The 24908-nt window shown below is 39.5% G+C and overlaps 2 protein-coding genes across 2 annotated transcripts in view; one reads left to right on the top strand and one right to left on the bottom strand.

The window, feature by feature from the left end:
* Positions 1-21826, bottom strand: part of LOC119428889 (gamma-aminobutyric acid receptor subunit beta-3) — a gene marked incomplete in the record, with an annotated part of 92213 nt that extends 70387 nt beyond the window's left edge. The window contains 1 exon segment of the mRNA XM_037696584.1: positions 21816-21826.
* LOC119428890 (gamma-aminobutyric acid receptor subunit alpha-5) overlaps positions 1-24908 on the top strand; it is a 39771-nt gene that overhangs the window by 5799 nt on the left and 9064 nt on the right. Inside the window, exons 5-7 of the mRNA XM_037696585.1 lie at positions 1727-1947; positions 6609-6691; positions 12771-12914. Of these exons, the coding sequence (XP_037552513.1) occupies positions 1727-1947; positions 6609-6691; positions 12771-12914 (448 nt within the window). The remainder of the gene's footprint in view (positions 1-1726; positions 1948-6608; positions 6692-12770; positions 12915-24908) is intronic.

Below are 24908 nucleotides of genomic sequence, written 5' to 3'. Positions count from 1 at the left end.
CAGATTAATACCTTGAATCCAGGATAATATACCATCCAACAGATTAACATCTTGAATCCTGAATAATATACCATCCAACAGATTAATACCTTGAATCCAGGATAATATACCATCCAACAGATTAACATCTTGAATCCTGAATAATATACCATCCAACAGATTAATACCTTGAATCCAGGATAATATACCATCCAACAGATTAATACCTTGAATCCAGAATAATATACCATCCAACAGAATAAGACATTCAATCCAGAATAATAATGTCAATGTCAATTTATTTATCTATCACATAATTCAAGAAAAGCTGACCAAAGTGCTTTATAGTTGACAGATAAAAATAGTAAAAAATGCATCTAGTGCCACTCAAAAACATAAAAAAGTTAACAGTAAATACACAACAACAATAAAATCAGCTCAGAATTTGTTCTCAGACTCTGCGTGGATCAAATGCCAAGGAATCCAGATGAGTCTTGAGCAAAGATTTAAAAGTCTCAACGGTCTGAGCGGTCTTTAAATTCTCTGGTAAATTGTTCCACAATTTTGGAGCTGCAACCGCAAAAGCCCGATCACCTCTGGACTTCAGTTTGGATCTGGGGACATCTAAGAGGAACTGGTTGGTAGACCGGAGTACTCTTACTGGAGTGTAGATGTTAATGAGATCACATAAATAAGACGGGCTAGACCTTTTAAGACTTTAAGAACAAGCAATAAAATCTTAAAATCAATCCGGAAGTGGACAGGAAACCAGTGGACAGGAAGCCAGTGGACAGGAAGCCAGTGGACAGGAAGCCAGTTGACAGGAAGCCAGTGGACAGGAAGCCAGTTGACAGGAAGCCAGTGGACAGGAAGCCAGGACAGGGGTTATGTGTTCATATTTTTTAGTTGCTGTTAAAAGATGAACTGCTGCATTCTGGACACATTGTAAGCGATGCAATGATGATTTGTCTAAACCAACATACAATGAATTACAGTCGTCCAAACGAGAGGTAATAAAAGCGTGAATCACCTTTTCAAGGTCTCTGAAAGGGAGACAAGACTTCACCTTGGCAACGAGTCTTATCTGGAAGAAACTGGATTTCACAACTGTGTTTGTCTGTTTGTCTAATTTAAAAGCACTATCAAAAATAACTCCCAGATTCCTGACAGTGGAGTGGCTGCATGAAGCCAAGGGGCCAAGAGTGTCAAGGATGTAACATTTACCAAAGCTGATGACTTCAGTTTTGTTTTCATTTAAATTCAGAAAATTTAGTTTTAACCAGACTTTAATGTCGTTTAGACAGTTCGAGTGGATCCCAGAATAAAGCCTTAAATCCATAACGATATACCACCCAATAGAATAAAACCTTGAATCCAGAATAATATACAACCGAACAAAGATGAGACGCACATCGGAGGCAATGAGGGGTTCAGAGTCATGCCCAGGGATACTTCAGCATGTGACTGCTGGTGGAATAGAACCCCCAACTCTTGCATTGGAGGACGACTGCTCTAACCACTCAGCCACAGCCGCCTTATACGCCATCTTGACTCAACCGTAAGACCATGAGTCCAGAAGAATACCATCCAACAGAGTAAAGACACTTGAGGCAAATCCACATTTCACATATGTGTAAGTTTATGCAGGGTCAGACCGTGGATTGTACAACGACGTTTCTAAGAAGCTTTGAGGGAAAATTTCTAAAACCCAACTCGTGTTTCTTTTTTCTCTGGTTGCTGATCTCAGGAATACACCATTGACGTGTTCTTTCGCCAGAGCTGGAAGGACGAGCGGCTGTGCTTCAAGGGGCCGATGGAGAAGCTGCCGTTAAACAACCTTCTGGCCAGCAATATCTGGACCCCCGATACGTTCTTCCTTAACGGCAAAAAGTCGATCGCTCATAACATGACCACGCCCAACAAGCTGCTGAGGCTGAAGGACGATGGCACTCTGCTTTACACCATGAGGTACGCCACAACGTGGGCCGACTATCCGTTTCTGAGCAACACGAGTGAGAACTCAGTTTGTTTTAGTGGACTTTATGTTGTGGTTTTAGTCACAGGAGTTTAGGAAGTGTAGATGAAGAACACAAGCAGCAGAGAGCATCCCACAAACTGACTGAAACCTGCCTCCTGCTGTGGGACAACAGCAGCACCTGGTGACCAAACTGCTGAACTGCATGCATGTTTGAATCATCCACATTACAGAAGGGGCAAGCATGTAGCACATACATGTAGCAAAGCCTTCCCTTTTTATGTTTCTAAAGCCAATTAAATAGTTGAAGTGAAAAATTGGCATGAAACAGGGCTATCCAATAGGTGGCCCGGGTTCCGGGAGCTCAGTCCGGTCCACCAATGAGTTCTTATAAAATAAAAGTAGATTTTAAATTGTGAATTAAATTTACATAATGACAATAATTCCCAGGTGTCTTGCCCTTTAGCTGTCGTCCGATAGTGAGACATTTAGTTGTCATCTTGTGGTCTCTGTGGGACCGTTTAAGGTCTGATTCTGTGCCTATCCTCGGGGTTTAACTACTGTAGCTGTAGAGCGACGAGTATCACAGTCGAGAGTCTCCCACCAGGATGAAAATTACTATGGCCACATGAACACATTCTGTGGATGTAAAGCATGTTCTCTGCTTAAACCAGACGTAGCAACGCTGACCTTTAACCTCAAGACTTACTGTGACCGGTAAAAAGCTGTGCTTGTGAGTGTGTAGTTGTATGGAAACCCAAGGGTACGTATCTCCATTCATCATGGGCATGAATGCCATTTTAGTTTAGGTATTTTAATTTTTCTATACCAAACAAAACGTCGACAGTTCGTAAAAACATGAACTGGGAACAAAAGTTTAATTTTATCGTGACGGTTGCCCACGGATTATTGATTTTAGTGACAGGAAGTAGGTTTGGAGGAGCCGATGTGCGAACACATGGTGGTCGATCGTAGAACTCCGACATGCAGGGTGGGGGTTGATATGCAACCCTTCGAGGAAGGATTTCTATTTTTCCCCGACTCGTGGCGATGTCTGATCATTTGTACGTACCATCACACCCACGGCATCATAAATAAAGACCGCTCCCCACGTAACACTTCTTATTTAACACTTTCAACGGCTCTTTTTTAAAAACAAGCCTGTTGGTGTGAAGACAAAGATGGAATCTGAGCCTTTTCAGCTCCGAGCTCAACTTACCGTATTTTTCAGACTATAAGGCGCACTTAAAGTCCTTGAATGTTCTCAAAAATCGTCAGAGCGCCTTCTGTGGATCTAACAGTGTTCTTGGCCGTTCCTTTGTTCCCTTACACAGGCAGAGACCCACATACTTAATGTATCCTTAAACTGGTTAAAAAGAGGTAAATAAATGTACTAACACAAGCCGATGTCGCCCGTCACTGAGGGATTTGAATAGTGACTGTTTTAGTGTTTGAAAAGAGGTAGGGTTTTATTTTAGTTCTTTATTTGCTTGTCCGCGGCGGAGCCAGAGGGTGGCCAATGGTGGCTTTGGTCACCATAGACTGACCACCCCAATCACATTCAGCTCACATTAACATTTTTAAACCTTTTCAGCAGCATTCAGCAGAAATAATTCAGCAACAAGAGAAAGTGTATTTCCTGTGAAAATGCATTGTGAATGCTTATTACTTAATAACTTGTTAAAAACAGCTGAAATTAGCTAAAATCATGCTGAAATGTAGCTGAAATAGGAGAGCAAGCCTAAGTCAGCAGAAGAAAGCAGAAAGACCATGTTTTTGCTGAATTAGATTTAAATAAGCAGAAATGAGCACAAAAATAAGGAAATTAGTTAAGTTTAAAAAAAAAAAAAGCTGAAATTAGTAACAACAAAAGAATAGCTGAAAAGGCAGAAAGAATCTTAAACAACCAGAAGGAAGTGGAAGGAGCTGAAATGAGCTGAAAAATGTGGAATTAGCTGAAAAGCTCAATTTAGCACAAAACAGCAGAAACAGCAGAAAAGTCTGAAACTATCAAAAATAACCTGCAAGGAGCGTGACAAGCTGAAATTATCTGAAAGAAGTTAATTAGGCTGACAGTAGCAGAAATTACCTCGGAAAACTTGAATTTATCTGAAAACAGCTGAAGTTAGCTACATAAATGCTTAAGAAGGGAAATGAAAAGGTAGAAAAAGCCTAAATTAGTAGAAGGAAGTGGAGAGAGCACAATTTTGCTCATTTAGGCTGAAACAAGCAGAAATGAGCACAAGAAAATGGAAATTGTCTGAAAAAAGATGAAATCAGCAAAAACAGTTGAAAGGTAGCTTAAAAAAAGCCGAAAGAAGCTTAAATTACATGAAGGAAGTGGCTAGAGCACATTTTTGCTGAATTAGACTGAAAAAGGTTTGAGTGGAAAAAATGTGGAATTAGCTGAAAAAGCTAAAATTAGGATAAAAAGAGCTAAATAGTAGCAAAAATAGCTGAAACGCATAAATAAGCTGAACTAATTCAGTTATTTCAGCTAATTTCAACTTGTTATGCTCCTTTCAGCCTGTTTATGCTAATTTCAGTTATTTCAGCTACTATTTAGCTGTTTTAAGCTGATATTAACGTTTTCAATTAATTGCACAGTTTTTGCACTCATTTCAACTTCTGTGTTCTTTCTGCTTTCTCTTGCTGATTTACGCTTGTTCTTCCATTTCAGCTACATTTCAGCATGTTTTTAGCTAATTTAAGCAGTTTTTCAGATGTTCTTCGGCAATAAGCATTCAAGCTGCATTTTCACAGGAAAACTACAGTTTGTCTGGTCCACATTGATATTCACCTCAGAATGATGTCGTATTGATTCATCTTGTGTTCTGCAAGTCACACAATAGATAACTTTACACACTAAAGCAGCTGATTTAGGCTCCTGCCCTCCTTCAGCTGATGATAACGAAGCATAGCTACACGGTTAATTAGAACGTGTTAAAATGGCCGACAGCCGTGTTCTCATTCAGTCATCCCAGGACTCCTCGCTGAAGAGTCGACTTTCCTTTCGCCACACTTTGCTTCGTTCGGCTTATTGGTTTAATTGGAGAACTCGTACCTGCAGCAGGTATCAGAGCAAAGCCAAACAAGTCCCGGTGGATTTCGTGTCATCAGGCGACACCGGCTCAACTTTATGAACGTTTATGCATTCCCTCTGTTGTGATCCATTTTTGCTCTGTGCGTTATTCAGCATCTTTCTGGTTCTGCAGTTTTTGTGCTATTTCAACAAACCGTCAATCAAAACGTTCGGCTCTTTCAGGACAATCCTGCTGTGACTTTTGGTATTGGTGCAACTTTAGCTTGTTGAAATATTTAGCCTTTTCTGACTTTTTTTCCTCATAGAAAATGAATTGAGCTCATTTTACATCCTTCAATCTTTAAATCTGTTTACAACCTTTCGCTGCTCCTTTCACATTTTGTTCAGCTTCCTTTTGCAAATTTAAACTTTTTTCAGCTAACTTCAGCTGTTTTATGCTCCTTGGATTCTTTCTGCTAACTACAACATTTTTGTGCTTCTTCTAACTTCTTTCAACTAATTTCACCTTGTTATGCTTCTTTCAGCTTATTTATGCAAGTTTAAACTTTTACTGCTATTTCAGCTACTATTTAGCTGTTTTAATGTGTTTTTTTTTATAGCTTTTTCAGCTAATTCCACTTTTTTTGCACTTGGGAAAAAACAAGCCAAATTCAGAAAATATGTGCTCTCTCCACCTCCTTCTGCTAATTTAAGCTTCTTTCTGCTTTTTTTTAGCTACATTTCAGCTGTTTTTTTGTGGCTAATTTCAGCTTTTTTAAATTTTAATAATTTCCACTTTTTTGTGCTAATTTCTGCTTCTTTCAGTTTAATTGGGCACACGGACTATTTTTACTTTCTTCTACTAATTTAAGCTTTTTCTACATTTTCAGCTACCTTTCTAGCATTTCTTAACTAATTTTAGCTGTTTTCAACCTAATTAACGTCTTTATGGTAATTTCAGCCTTTTTTCTGCTTTTTTGTGTTTCAGCTTCTATTTAACTATTTATGAGCTAAATTTAGCTTTTGCAGCTAATTCCACATTTTGTTAGCTCCTTCCACTTCCTTCTGGTAGCTTAAGCTTCTTTCAGACATTTTGGCTACTTTTCAGCTATTTTTTGCTAAATTCACTCTTTTTTAGCCAATTTCCTAATTTTATGCTCATTTCTGCTAATTTAAACCTTTGTTCTTTCTGCTGACTTAGGCTTGTTCTTCCATGTCAGTTACATTTCAGCTGTTTTTCAGCAAGTTCTTCAGTAATAAGCATTTATAGTGCAAGACGATCTGTAACTAACGTGGAGTTTTATGCCGTAATGATGGGAGTTTGAGTTAAACTGGTTTCCACTGCAGACTCTACACCATGTGGTTAATAATCATCATGGAGGAGGAGGAGGAGGCTTTGGGAGATGAAGAGCAGGCGAATGTTTTGTTCACTAGGTGGCAACAGAGTCTCCAAAACAGAAGAATCTGAGGCTTTTCTCTGACCTCATCATCATTCCTCTGCTCTGCAGCATCATGTTCTTCTAATTCATTAAAAGAATTGTATTTTTGTGATTAATCTGTCGTAGCAGTTCCGTCTTTAATCTCAGTCATGAGGGAGTGGGGAAACAATAGATTTGATGTGTTTGGTTCCAGGTTGACCATCTCTGCAGAATGCCCCATGCAGCTGGAGGACTTCCCCATGGACGCCCACGCCTGCCCCCTCAAGTTCGGCAGCTGTGAGTGTGAAATAAAACCGAACCCCCGCCGTCAGCGTCTATATCCACCCTCGTGTTAATCCCAGCTCAATCACGGTTACACAATGGCATTTTGTAGTCTGATGCTGCGAGAGTCACTCAGATTAAATTTACATTTAAAGCACGGCAGGACGCTTTTTAAAAATTATTTAATTTCATTTGTGGGGGAATCAATACATCCTCGTTTTTAGGAAACAGGGAGTTGGAAAGTTAGTGAAACTCAACAAAAATGTGCAAATAGTACTTTTTTCAGGTCAGAAAGGTTCTTGTAGGTTGATTATTTGCACATCATTTGCATAAAATAAATGTAAATTATAATTTATTCGACTGAAATTAAATTGGAAGGCAAATTTATATACAAAGTTTATTTCTTTATCAATATTTATGATCCTTCCTTTACAACAGCCATTAAAATTCCCCCCAAAAGTATTTTACTGCAGGCTTTTGGGCAAGCCCATTTATCACGTAATATCATGTTCATCATACTGTCCATCATGTTCAGCTTGCTATTTAAATGTATGGCAAGGCAAATTATCATATAATATACTGGATTTCCAAAATTTTTATGTGAAGCTGGCTTATGAAACAGTTGGCTTTTCAACTGTACGGCAAGAACATTTGTCATGTAATAGTTGACCTGGATTTGTAATATAAAGAATGGCATTTTATCATATAATAGGCTTAGTCAAACCACTTTGTTATGATATAATTTGACTTTTTTCTACACTAGTATGGTAAGTCAGTTGATTATGTAATGGTTGTATTTGATTTGAATAGTCAATATGGCAAAGTTATTTGTCATATAAAAGACTGTTTCTAAAAAAGCTATGCCAATCCATCTTATTTTAATACAGTTAGACTTGTTTATTTTTACATCAGTCTGACAAGCCAGTTTATCGTGGAATGGTTTAACTGATTTGGCCCAACTTTTAAGGCAAGGTAATTTATCATTTAATATACTAGGATTCTAAACATTTTTATGTGACGTGAGCTTATGATACAGTTAACCTTTTTTAACTGTATGGCAAATCATGGTTAATCAGATTTGTAAAATCGGAATGGCAAAGAAATGTATCATTTAATGTACTGGGTTTCTAAACCTTTTATGTGAAGCTAGCTTCTGATACAGTTATCCTTTGTTTTTAACAAACAAGCAAAGAGGGAGGTAGCTAAAACAAAGCAGAAGGTGTATGATGAGTTGCATGGAAGACTGGACACTAAAGAGGGCGAGAAGGACTTGTACCGATTGGCAAGACAGAGGGATCAGGCTGGAAAGTATGTGCAGCAGGTTAGGTTTGTTAAAGATAAGAATGGTAATGTTCTAACAAGTGAGGAAGGTGTAATGAGAAGATGGAAGGAGTACTTTGAGGAGCTAATGAATGAAGAGAATGAAAGAGAAAGAAGAGTAGAGGTCATAGAAACTGTGGACCAGGAAGTGGGAAAAATTAGTGAGGGTGAAGTCCGTAAAGCTCTGAAAATAATGAAGAAGAGGACGGCAGTAGGACCTGATGACCAGTGGAGGTTTGGAAATGTCTTGGAGGTTTAGAGAGGACATGGAGGTAGCTGGAGTGAAGATAGAATGAGATGGAGGACTCGCTGTGGCGACCCCTGAAGAGGAAAAAGCCGAAAGAAGAAGAAGAAGACGACGAGGAAGAAAAAGAAGTACTAGATTTTTTAAATCTTTCTGTTATGTCAACTTATCATATACAGTATTAGTTAGACAAGCTTTTCTTGCAACATCAGTATGGCAGTCCAAATTATCATGTAACGGTTAACCAGGATTTGTAAAATATGTATGGCAATGCAATTTATCATATAACAGTTTTAAGGTTCATAAGGTTTCTAAAATCCTTACGTTAAATCACTTAATATAACACATTTCGATTTGTTTTTTCAACCTTATATGGAAAGCCAGTTTATCATGTAATAGTAGAACTGGTTTTGTAACAATAGCAAGGCAATTTATTACATGTTTCTAAAACTTTTGTCAAGCTAGTTTTTATTAATATAGTTAGACTTGGTATTTCAACACTACTTTAACAGGCCAGTTTGAAGTGTAATGGTTAACCAGAATTTATAAAAACTGATAGGGCAAGGCAATTTATCATATATTAGCCTGGGTTTCTAAAACTCATATGTCAAGCCAACGTTTTATATTAAAGTTAGACTTGTTTTGTCAAAAGCAGTATGGCAAGCTAGTTTATCATGTTAGCCTGGATTTGTAAAACAAATATGGCAAGGGAATTTATTACATATTATGCTTGGTTTCAAAAGCCATTATATATCTATATGGCAAACCAGTTTATCATGTAATGGTTAAACTACATTTATAAAAACTGTATGGCTAGTCAATTTACAATGTAAATTAGTTTTTGTTAACCTTTATGTGAAACCAATTTATCATAGTTAGACATTAATTTTAACACCAGTACGGCAAGACAAATTACCAAATAAATTAAAAATGAAATATTAAAATAAATTAAATTAATCATATTATAGTCATACTGCCTTTTAAAGCCTACATCAAGAAGCTAATCTTACAAATTATCATATAATAAAGTAGCTTCTTATGCTTTAAAATTCAGTATATCAATAATATGTTAAAGTGGCTTGCCATATTTGCATTCCTTTTGGCTGCAATAAGTGCTCAAAAATTTCGTCTAACTTTTATTTGATACATTATTTAGATTTTTCAAGTCAGTATGGTAAAGCAATTTATTATAAAATAGTAACACTGAACGTGTACTACAAGGAGCCGAGATGGTGTAGGGGCAGGGCAGCTGACTCAGGACCAGAAGGTCCTGGTTTCAATCCCCAGTCATTGCACATCTCGTGGTGTCTCTGAGCAGGACACCCAATCCCGAATTGCTCTGCAAGCGCTTACATAGTGTATCCCAGCTGTGATGGGTTAAATGCAGAGAACTAATTTAATCTTTGTATGGGAACATACAATGACAACATATAACACTTTTTTTTTCTTTCTCTTTTTGCGTGTCAGTCTTAATATCCACAATGAACACAAGTGATATCTGAAACAGATGTTTGGGAATATTTAATTTGATTCTGATGAGTAAGGTCATTTTAACTCAGAGGGATGCAGTAACCAATGTCTAAAATGTAATTAGAGATGTGTGGTTTGATTATATATGGCTTGGGCCTGCCATAATTTCCTATACAGCTAACGAGGCCAGTGACTGGACAGGTCGTGCCTTTTCAACAGGGCAGCTCTGCGTGTCCTCCCTTTGAGGACACGTACTGAATATAGATGGGGTGAATCCCTGGTGGATATTTAAAGACGGATCTGCCCACACCTCAGGAGTCTCCTGGGCTTAAAGGATGAGGCTCTTATCCCCAGATTGCAGTGAGATGAGGCCCACCCACGCTCTCTATGTCACATTACACTTTTGAGTGCAATCCAATTACACAGTGAGAAGGTGCCGGGTCCTTCTAAGGCCGCCATCAACCTAATTAGCCCTGAGCGGGAATGCAGGTGAAAGGTGGGAAAGTCTAAAAAAGACGAGTGGATCAGAACGCAGACAGCAATAACTGTTGTAAAACTGAAACCTAAAAGAAGTAGGACATTAGCTAAAAACTGAAATGGCAAAATGCAAGCTAAAAGTATAAAAAAAGACTAGCTAGAAGGTAAAATAAGCAAAACAGTGGCTACATGCTGAAGGTAGTAAAAGGCAAGCAAAAACAAAAATGGAGGATAGTTAGAAGGTAAAGTAGCAAAATGCTAACTAAAAGTTAGAAGTGAGCAGAACAATGGATAGACACTAAACAGCAAAAGACTAGCTAAAAGTATATTTAAAAAACTAACTAGAAGGTAAAATTGGCAGTGACTGTATGCTAAAAGTAGCAAAATGCTAGCTTAAAGTAAAATTAGCAAAACTCTGGCCACACCATATGGCAAGCCCATTCATCATGTATCAGTTAAACTGGATTTGTAAATGTATGGCAAGGCAGATTATTATATAATAGCCAGTTTTCTAAAACTTTTATGTCAAGCTAGCTTTTTATAATACAGTAATACTTGGTATGTAAACACTAACAAGCCAGTTTGGCATGTAATGGTTTTACCGAATAAGAAAAAACAATACGGCAAGGCAATTTATCATATATTCATCTGGGTTTCTAAAACATAAAATGCTAGCTTAAACATGAAATTAGCAAAACTCTGGCTATATATTAAAAGTAGCAAAGAGTATAAAAGGGTAAAAGTAGCAGAATGGTAGCTTAAAGCTAAACTAGCAAAAGGTTTGCTAAAATATAAAATGATAGCTAGAAGGTAAAAGTAACAAAATGATCGTGACAGCTAAAAGAAGTCAAAGGCTTGCTAAAATTATAATTAGGTTAGCTAGAGGGTAAAAATAGCAAACCGTTGGCTACATGTTAAACATAAAATAAGCTAGCTAAAAGGTAAAATGCTAGCTAGAAGTTTAAAGTAGCAAAATGGTAGCTAAAATCTAAAGTAGCAAAAGATGAGCTAATAGTATAAAGAGGCTAGTGACAAGGTATAAGTAGCAAAATGGAGGCTACATGCAAAAATGGCAAGAGGCTAGCTAAAAGAAAACAAGGCTAGCAAAACTATAAAAATAGCAAAACAATAGTTATTTACAAAAAAAAAAAGCACAAAGCTTATTAAAAGCATTAAAAGGTTAGCTAGATGGTAAAAGTGGCAAAATGATAGCTAAAGATAAAAGTAGCAAAATTCTGGCTACATGCTAAAATGGTAAAAGCCTAGCTAAAAAAGTAGCTAAAATATAAAAGTAGCAAAACATTGGTTATATACTAAAAATAGCACAAAGGTCATTAAAAGTATAAAAAGGCTAGCTGGACAGTAAAAGTGGCAAAATGATAGCTAAAAGTAAAAGTAGCAAAATGGTGACTATATGCTACAATGGTAAAAAAAAAAGTAGCTTAAAGTTATATAAAAAAGGCTAACTAAAATGTAAAAGTAGCAAAATTGTGGCTATAGGCCTACTAATAGTAACAAATGGCTAGCTAAAGAATAAAAGTAGCATAACCGCAAATAAAAACCAAAACTAATAAAGAAGACAAAGACAGAGCGAGCACGGTGAACAAATTTCAACAATGCTTTTGTTTATTTGAAGGAATTCACTTCGAAGCATCATAAAAAATTGTAAGTAAAGTTAATTATTTTCAAAAGTCTAAAAGTTACAAAACTTTAAAATCACAGCAGCCGTGAACACATACCAGCTGGATCCTCTTAGACCCGATAAGTTTCATGAATCATCTTTCACAGCATCTGACAACCAGAAATGAATGATTTGAACCCTGGACGGACTCAGTCGGAGACTAATCAAACTAAAATCCAGCCCAGTAACATACCAGTTCATGTACTGGATTTTGACGAAGGCTAATTTTCATGGAACGTCCCAAATGATTACCCTTGGATTTAGCCTCAATAATGTGCATAACTGTCCATTCGGCACCTCCAGGATTCATTTGATGAAGAAGAACTTGATGTTGTTACCCTCTGCCCCGGCTTGTAGCCTTTTAAGAACGTCAAACTGACCCTCATTTCGAAGCAGATAATTGTTTTGCCTAAAAGCTTCTCTGCCCGTGTGTTTTTCAAATGTTCGCTTTTATGTGTTAATTCAAAAACTGACCTCTTACTTCAGGTCTAAAACATGTCTGCAGAAATCCTCTGCCCATGCTTTCACCCTCTCGAGATATCTGGTGCAATAATCAGCGCTCGGGCGTCTGGAGATTTCATCACAACTGTGATGCAACACGTCTTGGTTAATTTGACACATTCAGATTTTTACTGACAGGGGAGCTCGCCTCTGACCCACAACCGGGAGGGTAATGGGGAAAAAAACCAAGTTATCCACCCACATAGACACACGGAGACCAAACAGACACCCAGTCAAATTTCTTTTCTTGGCCTTCAGCTAGTTGCTTGATCGAAAAGGGACAGAGAAGTCCCATCAGAGCTCCAACCAGTTGGAGTCAATGAGTGTTAGCTGCATCGTAATAAAACCCAAAGGGGTCTTCTTGAATGACTGCTTGTTTTGACGGCCTCTTTCTGTTTCAGATGCCTATCCCGTGTCGGAGGTGGTTTACACTTGGACTCAGGGGGCTGCCAAGTCCGTGGTGGTGGCAGAAGACGGCTCCAGGCTCAACCAGTACCATCTTATCGGACAAACGGCTGGCACTGAGGACATACACACCAGCAGAGGTGCGTGTCAATAAGAACCAACCACTGGTCCATCGTCTTGAACGCCTTAGAGTCTGTGGATAAACGCAACCACTGGAACAGGATAAAAATCAAACCAGAACGCAGCGGGACATGTCCATAACTGCTCATTCCACTTTAACCTTCATGTTGCCATTGAGTCAAATTGACTCGTTGGTCATTTTGACCTAAGGGCAGCAGGGGGTTAGAGTTCACATTATGAATAGGGGACTTCAGTCCAAATCTCTCGCCTACCCTTTGGTGCTTAATTCAAAGTCAAAAACTTTAGTAGATTTGGATTTTACGTTAAAAAAAAAAGAAACATACACTCATATATAGGGAATAAACTTATCTGCCCTGCAACAGACTTTGGCAAATGTGTTCCCTGTCACATGGAACCGAAGATGAAATCACATGGGGCTTTAATGAGGTATAGGTAGCTATAGTGCGTTTATAGAAAAACTGGCTATGATTGCATTTTGCCAAAATATGATGAATTAATACCTTATCTATTGGTACCTTGAGTAAAATGTCCAAAATGTAATCCTAAAGAATGTTTCGAAGCACTTTTCTGAGCAGTGGCAACAAATAACGATGACTTTGAGCAGGAAATTCTTAACTTTTTGCTACTTTCCTTGCATGCGAGTGAAGCCGTTTTCAACATAAGCTAAGACATCCTGATATGCAAATATGGTTTTAGATTTTTCCTTTCTAATGGTATCAATACGCCCTCATTACAGTATGTTATAAACAGGATTCAGAGCAGTTTTCCATGGGTTATCCTGGTTTGCAAGACAAACCCCTCAAAATATCAGGACGATCTAGGAACCTGAAAATGTGCTCAATCCATTTTGACCAAATCTGGCTTAATCCCAGAGTCAGTGTCATTTATTTTGATGCTTCTTAAGGGAGACTGGCGTTAATACAACGTAACCATACATTTCACTGAAGGTCGTGTCTAAAATATTTCTAATGAAATGATGCTACATTTTGTTATCCTTGTTACATCAACACTGATCAAAGACATCAGAATATAATAAACTAGACATTATAAAGATTTTTGTGCCGGTAAAAAACGTTTTCAACAAAGGAAACATTAGATTTATGAGATGTTGTGTTTCCGGAAAATAGCACCAAGTTGTAAAATGGTGGCTAAATGTTAAAGATAAATAAAACATAGCAAAAAAGTAATAAAAAAAATAGCTAGAAGGTTGCAAATCAGTAGCTAACTGAAGTAGCAAAAAAAAATTGCTAAAAGTTTAAAGTAGCAGAATGGTAGTTAAAAACAAGTAGTAATTGGCTAATTAGAAGTATAAAAGGTTAGCTAGAAGGTTAGAAGTAACAGAATGGTGACTAGACCCTAGAAGTAACAAAAAGCTACAAGAAGTACCAAAGTCCATGCTCAGTAATTCTACCAAGATGTAGAAATGCTTGCTAAAAGATAATTATAATGAAACAGTAGCTATAGACTAAAGTAGCAAAAGACAAAGGCTAGCTAGAATGTAAAAGTAGCAAAATGGTTGCTACATGCTAAAAGTTGCAAAACAGTAGAAAAACTAAACTAAAACAGAAGTTAGCTAATTGTAGAAAAAATACAGCTACAAGGTAATCAGAATTCCAACTGTAGGCAAAAGTAGCAAAAGGTTAGCTAAATGGTAAAGGTAGCAAAATGATGGCTATATGCTAAAGTATCAAAAGGCTAGCTAAAAGTTAAACAAAAATAGCAGAAATGTGACTAATAAACAAAAGCTAATTTGAGAGATTTTATGTTTTTATGTTTTTCATCTCAAATCATCATGTAATATTTGTAATTAAATACTAAAAGTTGCTAACGACAAACATCCATCCATTCTCTTTCGCTTATCCGGGGTCGGGTCGTGGGGGTAGCAGCTTAAGTAGGGAGGCCCAGACTTCCCTCTCCCCAGCCACTTGGTCCAGCTCCACTGGGGGAATCCCGAGGCGTTCCCAGGCCAGCTGAGAAACATAGTCCCTCCAGCGTGTCCTGGGTCTTCCTCTGGGTCTCCTCCCGGTGGGACGTGTCCGGAACACCTCACCAGGGAGGCGTCCAGGAGACATCCTAAACAGATGCCCGAGCCACCTCAACTGGCTCGTCTCGACGTGGAGAAGCAGCGGCTCTACTCTGAGTCCCTCCCGGATGATCGAGCTTCTCACCCTGTCTCTAAGGGAGAGCCCAGACACCCTGCGGAGAAAACTCATTTCGACCACTTGTATCCGAGATCTCGTTCTTTTGGTCACAACCCAAAGCTCGTGACCATAGATGAGGGTAGGAACGTAGATCGATTGGTAAATTGAGAGCTTCGCCTTTTGACTCAGCTCTCTCTTCACCACGACAGACCGGTACAACGCCCACTTCACTGCAGACGCTGCACCTATCCGCCTATCGATCTCATGCTCCATTTTCCCCTCATTGGCGAACAAGACCCCGAGATACTTGAACTCCTCCACTTGGGGCAGGACCTCCTCTCTAACCCGAGGAGGGCACTCTACCCTTTTCCAGCTCAAGACCATGGCCTCGGATTTGGAGGAACTGATCCTCATCCCGGCCGCATCACACTCGGCTGCGAACAGCTCCAGCGAAAGCTGTAGATCACGACGTGATGAAGCCAATAGGACCACATCATCTGCAAAAAGCAGAGAAGTGATCCTAAGGCCACCAAAACGGATCCCCTCAACACCTCGGCTGCACCTAGAAATTCTGTCCATAAAAGTTATGAACAGAATCAGTGACAACGGGCAACCTTGGCAGAGTCCAACTCTCACTGGGATGAGTCCGACCTACTGCCGGCATGCAGACCTAGCTCCGACACAAGTTGTACAGGGACCTAACAGCCCGTATCAAAGGGCCGGGTACCCCATACTCCCAGAGTACCCCCCACAGGGCTCCCCGAGGGACTCGGTAGAACGCCTTCTCCAAGTCCACAAAGCACTACACAAAGCAAACTCTCACGCACCCTCCAGGACCCTGCTCAGGGTGTAGAGCTGGTCCAGTGTTCCACGACCAGGACGAAAACCGCACTGCTCCTCCTGAATCCGAGATAGCTAGAAGCTATCGACAAACGTCATAGCACCTATATTCTGATGATAGTGTCCCACTTTCATGGTTTTCTTAGTTATTTGTATAATATTCTCCAAATGGATCCTCCATATTTGTATTTTAGCCACTATTTATACTTTGGAGTTAAATTAGTTATGGTGTTCATGGTGCAGTAATAAATACTTGATGGAAGAAAATTACAGAGGTTGTAATTTGTATCAACTAATGGACACATGAACCTCTATGTTTTCTCCGAGTTTGGGACATCATTTCATAGAAACAATGACCTGTTTCATTATCCCGTATGTTTTATTGTTGGTCTTTATGTGAAAACAAAATGCTACAACGCTCACGTCAAGCTCTGATGCTTCTTCCACAGTGTTTCCTCATTTAGTGTCTGCTGGGTTATTTATGTCAAAAGGCATTTACGTTGGATAAAAGCTCCACTAATCTTCCATCAGAAATGAGGTCAAATATCAGCAACAAACCTTTGTGGGGAAAAAAAAAACAAAAGTAATTTTAGTGCAAACAGTTGCAGACACCCACCTTTGGTCATAAATTGTTAAAAACACACCTGTGACTTCAGTTGAAATAATAGTTTTCTTTGTAGCTTGTGTCATTTAGTGCTGTTAAAAAAAAGATAAGTCTTGGGATAAATTACCTTGCCTTAGTTCAGGGGTGTCCAGTCCTGGTCCACAAGGGCCAGTCTCCTGCATGTTTTAGATGTTTCTCTGCTCCAACACACCTGATCTGAATTAATGAGGTTTTAACAGAACACAAAGAGGCGAACCCTTGAATCAGGTGTGTTGGTGCAGAGAAACGAGTAAAACATGCAGGTAATATAGGTTTGGTGTTTGTCGACAATAAGAGGTGCACAAAAATATTAGCAGCTTTTATCTTTTTTTTTTAACCAAACTTATTATAAATGTCACCAAATCCTCTTTGACATCGAGCTGGAGAGAACAAATCCTGGTTGAAACGTTGTGTGTGACTCTGGTTTGTAAAGGTCCAAAACGATAGTCGTATCGTAAAGAGCATTCACGAACACCAACTTGAGTTTAGAACGTCTCTGAACTTTGCCGATGATGGTAAGGTGTTTGTTTGCAGGGGTTACAGGATCTGTGCGGATAAAAAAAACAAAACTAAATACGATTTAGGTCAAAGAAGGCTCAGACCAATAAAAGTGAAAATTCAAGTCTTTAGAATTGGGGTTCTGTGGAAAAGCTATGAGCAATTAAAATCTTACCTGTTGTAAATATCTCATTGGTCTGGTCCAAATGCGCTAACAGCTAGTCATAGTAAAGCCAAGGTCAAACTAGCAGGACGTGCAACCAGGCTGCTACAGCTAGCTGCTACCGTTATTATATTTGCCAATAACCAAAGACTTGTATGTAAATACCTTTAAGAAAGCTGACAATGCTAAAAAGGTTTATAAAATAATAGCATGAACTGCTAAACAAATCTTTGAAGCTGTTTTAAGACGACAAGAATCCGCTTTGATCTTGGTGCCGCTCCGGCTAGCATTTAGCTCGTCAAACTGATTAGAACAGGTATCTCATTTCAAACAACCTGAATGATCGTCTTAAGACTTTTTTTTAATAGCAAAAAGCTCTCGAATGAGTTCAAAGGTGCATTGTACTCCACAACGACTTTTGTGTCCCGTCCCGGCGTGAAAAGGGGGAATTGGAAATACCGTCTGTCCGTCCTTTCTTTTGTGAATGTTGCATTAGAAAAACAAGTGATGTACCAACTTCCATTTTGGTGTATGGCTACATCTAAGCGTAAGAAAGTTTCCGTTTGAAAATGGATTGCCATGTCAAAATCCAAGATGGCCACCATCACCATATATATATATATATATGTAAACTGGCCACCCCAGACATTTGAGGAAACTATGCTTTCAAGTTTCATATTGCTTAAAATGATAGTTTACTCAAATGATTGGGGTGGTCCAAGATTAATTGATGGTGGCCAATGCTACCATTGACCACCCCCTGACTCCACCATTGGCGGATGGTGAATGGAGGTTCAAATTGCTCCCTTCGCTCACCAAGATCCGTCACTCTGCGTCGCCTTGAACAATCTGGGAAACTGCCCACAAGGTAACATCTACTCTCCTTGCACCAAAAACTTTTTCCAGTGCAATTCCAGTCCAGAAAAACACCCTGTAAACTACAAACATTCACTATTCACGTCTTCAGCGATGGGGGACATGGACGTACCGCTTGTTTAGGTTGGAGAAACCAAACATCTCCCAGAACCTCAGAGCCGACTTTTTATTTGCGCTCCACTTTTTACACCAAAAAGCTCCAACGAATTTACATCTTTAAAAAAAATCTTTTTGAGACATTCCTCTTCTGGGTTTGGTCCTTCGGCTTTTTCCAGCCCTGTTTACCTCGACACACGATCCTTCTAATGAAGTTCTTCACAACTCTTTCTTGGTTAATTTGCACCTTTTTTTTTCCTCGTTCTATTTGTAACCCGGGTGATAATTTGTTGAAAATTAATTTAAATTAACAAATCCATTGGAGAAGCTGCCTAAAACTGGAAGTGATTATATCTATAAAGGCAACAAAAAAAAGTACAAGAAGGTATGAGAGAATGGGTAGTTTTGGTCTTTTTCTATAACTTTTTCAATGTAACTTTTGGTCAATGCATGTGTTTACATGGGAAAAAGCTTGATAAAGGTAAATCATTCCAGCTTCTACCACACCCAAAATCAGCTATTTTAATAGTTTTAAAGTTTGTTTTTGTAGCAGCCATTACGAATAGAAGCGACTCAGTTGTAGTGATGCGGTATATCCACTGATTACTGTTTGACAGCTCCATTAACATCAGTACAGTGGTTGGTGAGCCATTTTGCAGACACATATACTCTTATCTATTCCCATTTGGTGTTGGGCGATAAAAAAAATCCTCACTTTACATAATGGCTTTCTTGGTCAGATCATTTATTCAGGATGTGATGGATGATAAGCGTAAAGCCAAGTAACGTGATGTAACAAAATCTAGATTAAAAAAGAAAAAAAGGTTGTGCGGCGTGATGGTCGTGCAAGAGATGCTGGGTGGACAAGAGTGGCCTATTCGTCACACAACCAGCTGTCTACAGGCCCGGACAGCCCCGTCCGACAACACTTATCTCTGCGACAGCCACACACACACAGAAATAGAGAGACCTCGGGTTAATCCGCAACCCCCACCACCACTGCCATCATCCAACCACCCATCAGTATTCCCATAAGAAGATGACATCACAGATCAGCGAGGGACTGGTTGGGTGGCTGTCGCTGAGTGCATCTGTCCTCGTAAATTTCTCTTTGTGAATGCAAAAAGGTTGGCGTACGAAAACACGCAAAATGAGGTCATCTGAAGTTTGACTCCAGGTGAGGAGTCAGGTTAGGGTTGAGGAGAGACATGATGTCTGAAAGCATGCCACTTTTAGGTTTGCTATAAAGGAAAAACCTGGGCATGGACGCAGGTTTGGTCAAAGAACATTTGTGTGTTGGGATTGGACAGACTTGCTCTGACAAGTGAGATGGATTGGGGGTGGGGGTGGAGTGGGGGATTGAAAGGCATCTGTTTAATACTCTTATGTAAAGCGGAACTGTAGACTTCCCCTTAGTTTCTAGAGTTGGTATTAAAAGCCTGGATTTCCCTTGGGATTTTTTTGTTTGGACACCGTAGCTGAAAGGGTGCAAAGTTCACTGATTAAAGGAGTACAGCTGGCTGATAAACCACCCATACTGCTGATTGGTTTGAGACTAGTTTGCTGACCAGGTTGCTTTTGAAACAGTTCTGAAACGTTAATGTTTTATTCACATCCGGAGTACAGATTTATTTTGGACAACGGTTGCATTGCAATGGTTGCTGTTGGTACGGCCATCAGCAGTAGGTAGCGAAACCTGATCCATACCCAGGTTTGTCTCCACAAAGTATTCCTAAAAGGATTTGACAATCATAAAACTAGTTGTTTTAAAATACCAACCAAAAACTCCATGAATAAAACAAAATACCTTGGAATTGACTAACGTTCTGTATCGTAAATAGGGTATTGTGGTTGCAGTCTTCCTCTGGTGGCGTGAGAGCTGTATAAAACCCAGTATAAAGCCAGTTTCTCACTGACCTACAACTGTTGGCAAACTGCGTTGTGAAGAAGTCTTCAAAAAGGTCTCGAAAAGTTCACAGTTTCTTCACGTGAGTCAAAAGGGCCTGTCTCGTCACTTGAGTTTAGATCCCGTTTAAAAGACTTCTTGGATAATTTATTCTCAAAATAGCTTCAGGGTTGATCCAGACATCTAGAAACTGTTTTTACTTCTGTTGGGAGTGTCTCAAATTAGTCTGAAACCCCTCTCAATTTTATTGCGGCAATTTCAAATCTATATCAACCTACCTACATTTCTGTTGCGGTGTCTCAAACCTTCCAAGAACCCTTCTCAGTTTTCTCTTGGGTATCTGGAACCAGTCTCAAACTCTCCTCAGTTGAGTTTTTTGTTAATCCTAAACTGGTAATCTGTATTTTGACACTTACATGAGCTGTCCTGTTACAAAAAAAACATTCAAGACTGCATCCAGAATGCCCGAGTCTAAAAAATTACGCCATCAAAATACAATTACTTGCAAAAATCTGCCTTTCTTCATTTTAAAAGTGTACACAACTCCAGTAGAATAAAATGTAAACGCTGCCAAGGTGGGCGGACATATGATGTGGGAGGCTAAATAACGTTCAATGTCCAAAATCCAAATTTTCAAGTAGCGCACTCAAAATTTGGTTGTTTAAAATGTTGCTGCTCGCTTCAAAATTCAGTGACACTGCAGCTGAAAATTTGCCTATTTCTTCTGTCCAGCTTTAAAACATTTTTCCAAATTTGGACAGTTTTACTAAAGAAACTAGACTATTGCCAGTAGCAATCATCCATCATTTTGTTTTTTGTAACTAGGGTTATACCTTCACTTTGTTGTTGGTGTCTTGGTGGTTTCAGTGCTCCTGTATTCGCTTTTTCAGTTGACTTTGCCCGATAGTTCTAGTTATTGAACCACCGCCTGCTGTCGCGACGACGAAATGTCGCGCAACATCTGGAAATGAGATCCTGATTCGCACCAGTTAAAGCCTCTGCCTGGGGAACCATCCAAATCAGCAGTGAGACGCCGCTGATACGTTTGAGCTCACGTGTTACATTCGGTTCAGTAGGCTAATTCACTTTGTGTAGATTTGGTTAATGACGTTTACAGAGCAAGTGCAACTTTTTCCCACCTGTCAGACCTTGATCTGCTCGTGCTGCCATGCTCTGAGTGAAGTACAGTTGTTGGTGAAGTTCAGTGATGACAGAAGCTCATTGTTCATACTGTTTGACTGAAAGAAATCCAACGAACTCTGGACTTTCTTGTGGTCTAACTCTCAAAAATCCCATCCTGGTTCCAAGTTGCACGGCCTCAATTTGCCACTTTTCTTGGACCAAACTTGACCAACATCACCTCTGACACCTAAAGACTTTCTAGAGGAAGGTCTTTCAAGGCTTCTGAACATTCATTTGTCAAATAGGAAACTTTCATGAACTGTTTTATTTAACCTGAAACTGTCGTTAACTTTAAAATCTCCAAAGCCCTAGTATGTGCTAAGGGACAACAAATGGCATAGAGGTGTTTGAGCTTGGTGTAGTTGCATTGGCCACATCTATTTTTAGACAAAACATCTATTTGAGGACATGAAAGTGGAGATAAGTCAATGAGTTTTACCTTAAATAGCCAACACCTTTAAGGACATGGTTTAATCTGCTTTAGATAGCAATATCTACCCTTAAATAACTTTGTAACTCGGAACGGAGGTGACAGTTGACCTGGTTTTGACTCACCAGTTGACCAGCATGGCAGCATTGTTCCCTGATATAAACGGAAGTTCTCCTCGGACGTTGTGAAAAAGCAGTAAGATCCACCAGTGGAACATGTTCCTCCTCAAACCTTGGCCCCTGGTCCTGTAGGAGTCCACGCATCCAGAATGAAGGTGTCCCAGGTCAGCGGAACCTGGATGCGCCTGAAAGTTCGCAACGGTGGTCCACGGGTTGCTTAGGATCCAGGACATGGTGCAGTCAGGAGGGCTTCAGAGGACCCAGGTGGTGATCCCGAGGGTGTCCCGATCGAGGCATCGAGGTGGCGGTAAATGAATAAACCTAAGGTTCAACCAGCTGTCAACCGATTCCTGCGGTACAGTTTTCTTTGGTTGACCATTATTCCCAGAAATCGTCCCAAAAAATGTCCCGACTAATGAAATAAGCACAAGCAAAAACTTTAGGGACTACCCTGGAAGCTACCCCCCCTCCATGCCACCATGAGCAGCGAGCGTCCTCCACCGCAGTGTGTACTCATCAACAATTAGAAATCGTGATTTGAGTGTGTGCGTGGGTGTTGACTGGGTGGAGCTTCGCTGAGGATCCCAGGACAGGAATCCTCTTTTCACCCTGCCTCCCTCCTTCCCTTCCTTCCCCCTTTGCTCCCTCTCTTCCTCTCACTGATGGCAGGATGCAGATTGTAGTTGGGGATTAGGGAGGTTCAAAAATCGGATTTTGCCCCGAGAAAGCCTCATGTGTTGCTCTGTGCACGGTGTGCGTGTGGTTAGTGGTTACATTTTTTTTTTTTTATAGTAACACGGTGCCTGCGGTGATAAACAGCAATGGGATTTCTTTTTTTTTTAAGCTTCAAATATAAGATTGCTTCCCCTCGGTTATCTTTTCCCCTTTATCCCCGAACGTCGTCGCCTTGTTATCAAACCTCGGACGTCAAATCCATCGTCGTGTTCTCGCAGTAATTAACTCAGCTTGCACTCATTTTTCACGTTACTCGTGGATTTAAAGCCAGTTTAATTTAGCTGTTACGTTAGGCTGAATAGAAAACGTCCTCTTTATCCCCTCTTCATTTTTTCCCACTATCTCCCCCCACCCCTGTTATCTGTTCTGCACTCTCTTGATTTGATACCTGAACAAGAGGAACATCACAGTATCTCCGTTCCACTAAAGAAAATCCAGAAAATAATGATAAAATGGGTACTAGCACGTTATATCCCTACACATGTGGTATGAGTGCTGTTGTGCACACAGAACTTCTTTTTGGACGAGCAAGATAAAACAAGCGGTACGCCGATGTCCCCTGTTGCTGAGGGATTTGATCTTTTTTGTAGTTTTCTAGATGGACTGAACTTTAACAGGGAATGCAAGTAAACCTTATTGTTTTTGGTGCAAGATATTCAAGAAGGTTGGAGTTTGTGTATAAGAACGGAGGTAGTTTTTTTTTTTGCTTGTCCGAGTCAGTGGTAATAGTAATCTACAAGACCTTGGCCGCCATAGATTACTATTTGGCCACCACAATCGTTTGAGGAAACTATACTTTCAAACGGTGGCACAGTTGGTAGAGCTCTCAGAGAGAAGGTTGTCGGTTCAAATCCCGGCCCGGGACCTTTCTGGGAGGAGTTTGCATGTTCTCTTCATGCGCGCGTGGGTTTTCTCCGAGTACTCCGGTTTCTTCCCACCAGTGGTGGAGAAAGTCCTCAAACTCTGTACTTAAGTAAAAGTACAAACAAACAGACGAAAATGCACTCTAGTAAAAGTAGAAGTACTTGTTGAATGTATTACCTAACAATGGTCTACAGTATCATTAAGTGCCTACTGAATGTATATTTTCTGTAAAACATTAATAGTGTTGAGTCATTTTAATGAACGATGCTGCAGATAATACATGTTTTTATTGGGTTCACTCTGTGACACCGTGCACACCTGGACTTGTGATTCTGTGTCAAAATTTCAGGGATGACCTGCAGAGTTACATGCCATTTATCAAAATAAGAAACAGGAACGATTATACTTTAAAAAGTTTTTATTCAACGCAAAGGAAAATCATTGTAATTTTAACAGCAGTAAAAACATTTTAGTAAAAGTTGTCTGTCTGAAAAAATGAGCATTAGACACAACAAATGAATAAACTCTGATCATTTCAACTCCAGTTTGTCATCAACTCTAGTTAAAACACTGTCTAAACCTTGTAATGGGTCAATAGTGAACAATATTTTAACTTCCTGACGCTATTTTCAAAACTTGGACCCGAGTGTCGAACCATTTGGAGACATCTCTCGTCTCCTAACATCATGAACTGGCACATTTTAATGTTGCAGCAAGAATTTCTTGTTCAAGTTCAGAAGAAGTTGGTTTTCAAAGTTTTTTGAGTCCAGTCTGGTTCTTTTGGGAGAGAGAATCTGTCCCACTGTACTTAATAGTCTTTCAATAATCTTTCAATAGGGTTGGCCAATAGAGGATGTAGGGGAATACGTGTACAGGATACTGGACTTCTGGTCCGTTCAAACCCGTACCCTTTAACAGGTTTTACTCTGGACCGGCCTCACCTCAAACATATGAGTTCTTGTAACGAACTTAATTTCTGTCCCTTGAAGAAAACACGAAGAATCCGTAATTTAAATACAATTCTGTAATGTTTATTTTCAGTTTGAATGATGACATGAACATTATGGCAAATGTTGAATATGAATATGACCCATTAATATTATTTTGGAAAGTAAATGGCATAAATCTGAGGACTTTGAGAAGGGGTTTTGATTCAACTTGGACTAAGGTCTAGCTCTTAATGTTAAAATTTAGGTAAATTTATCTCAGATTCATGAATTAAATTATCTAAACAAACTTAGTTGGCACAGTTTTGTGGTCCTCTCATCAGAAGGAAGATGTTCATCTCTCATTACCACAGTGGATGCATGAAGAAAGCCGGTGGCCCGCTGAGGAACAGCTTCTACCCTGAGGCTGTTAGACTCATGAATCTCTAACCAGAATAATCACTGTGAAAAAAATCACACCATGTTGCTGCTGATCTGTTTCATGTTGCTGCTGATCTGTTTCAATGTTGCTGCTGATCTGTTTCATGTTGCTGCTGATCTGTTTCATGTTGCT

This window comes from Nematolebias whitei, chromosome 23 (assembly GCF_014905685.2).
Source record: "Nematolebias whitei isolate Nwh7 chromosome 23, NemWhi1, whole genome shotgun sequence".
Lineage (NCBI taxonomy): Eukaryota > Metazoa > Chordata > Actinopteri > Cyprinodontiformes > Rivulidae > Nematolebias > Nematolebias whitei.
The sequence above is the reverse complement of the archived record's forward strand: the minus strand, read 5'-3'. Positions and strand labels throughout refer to the sequence as shown.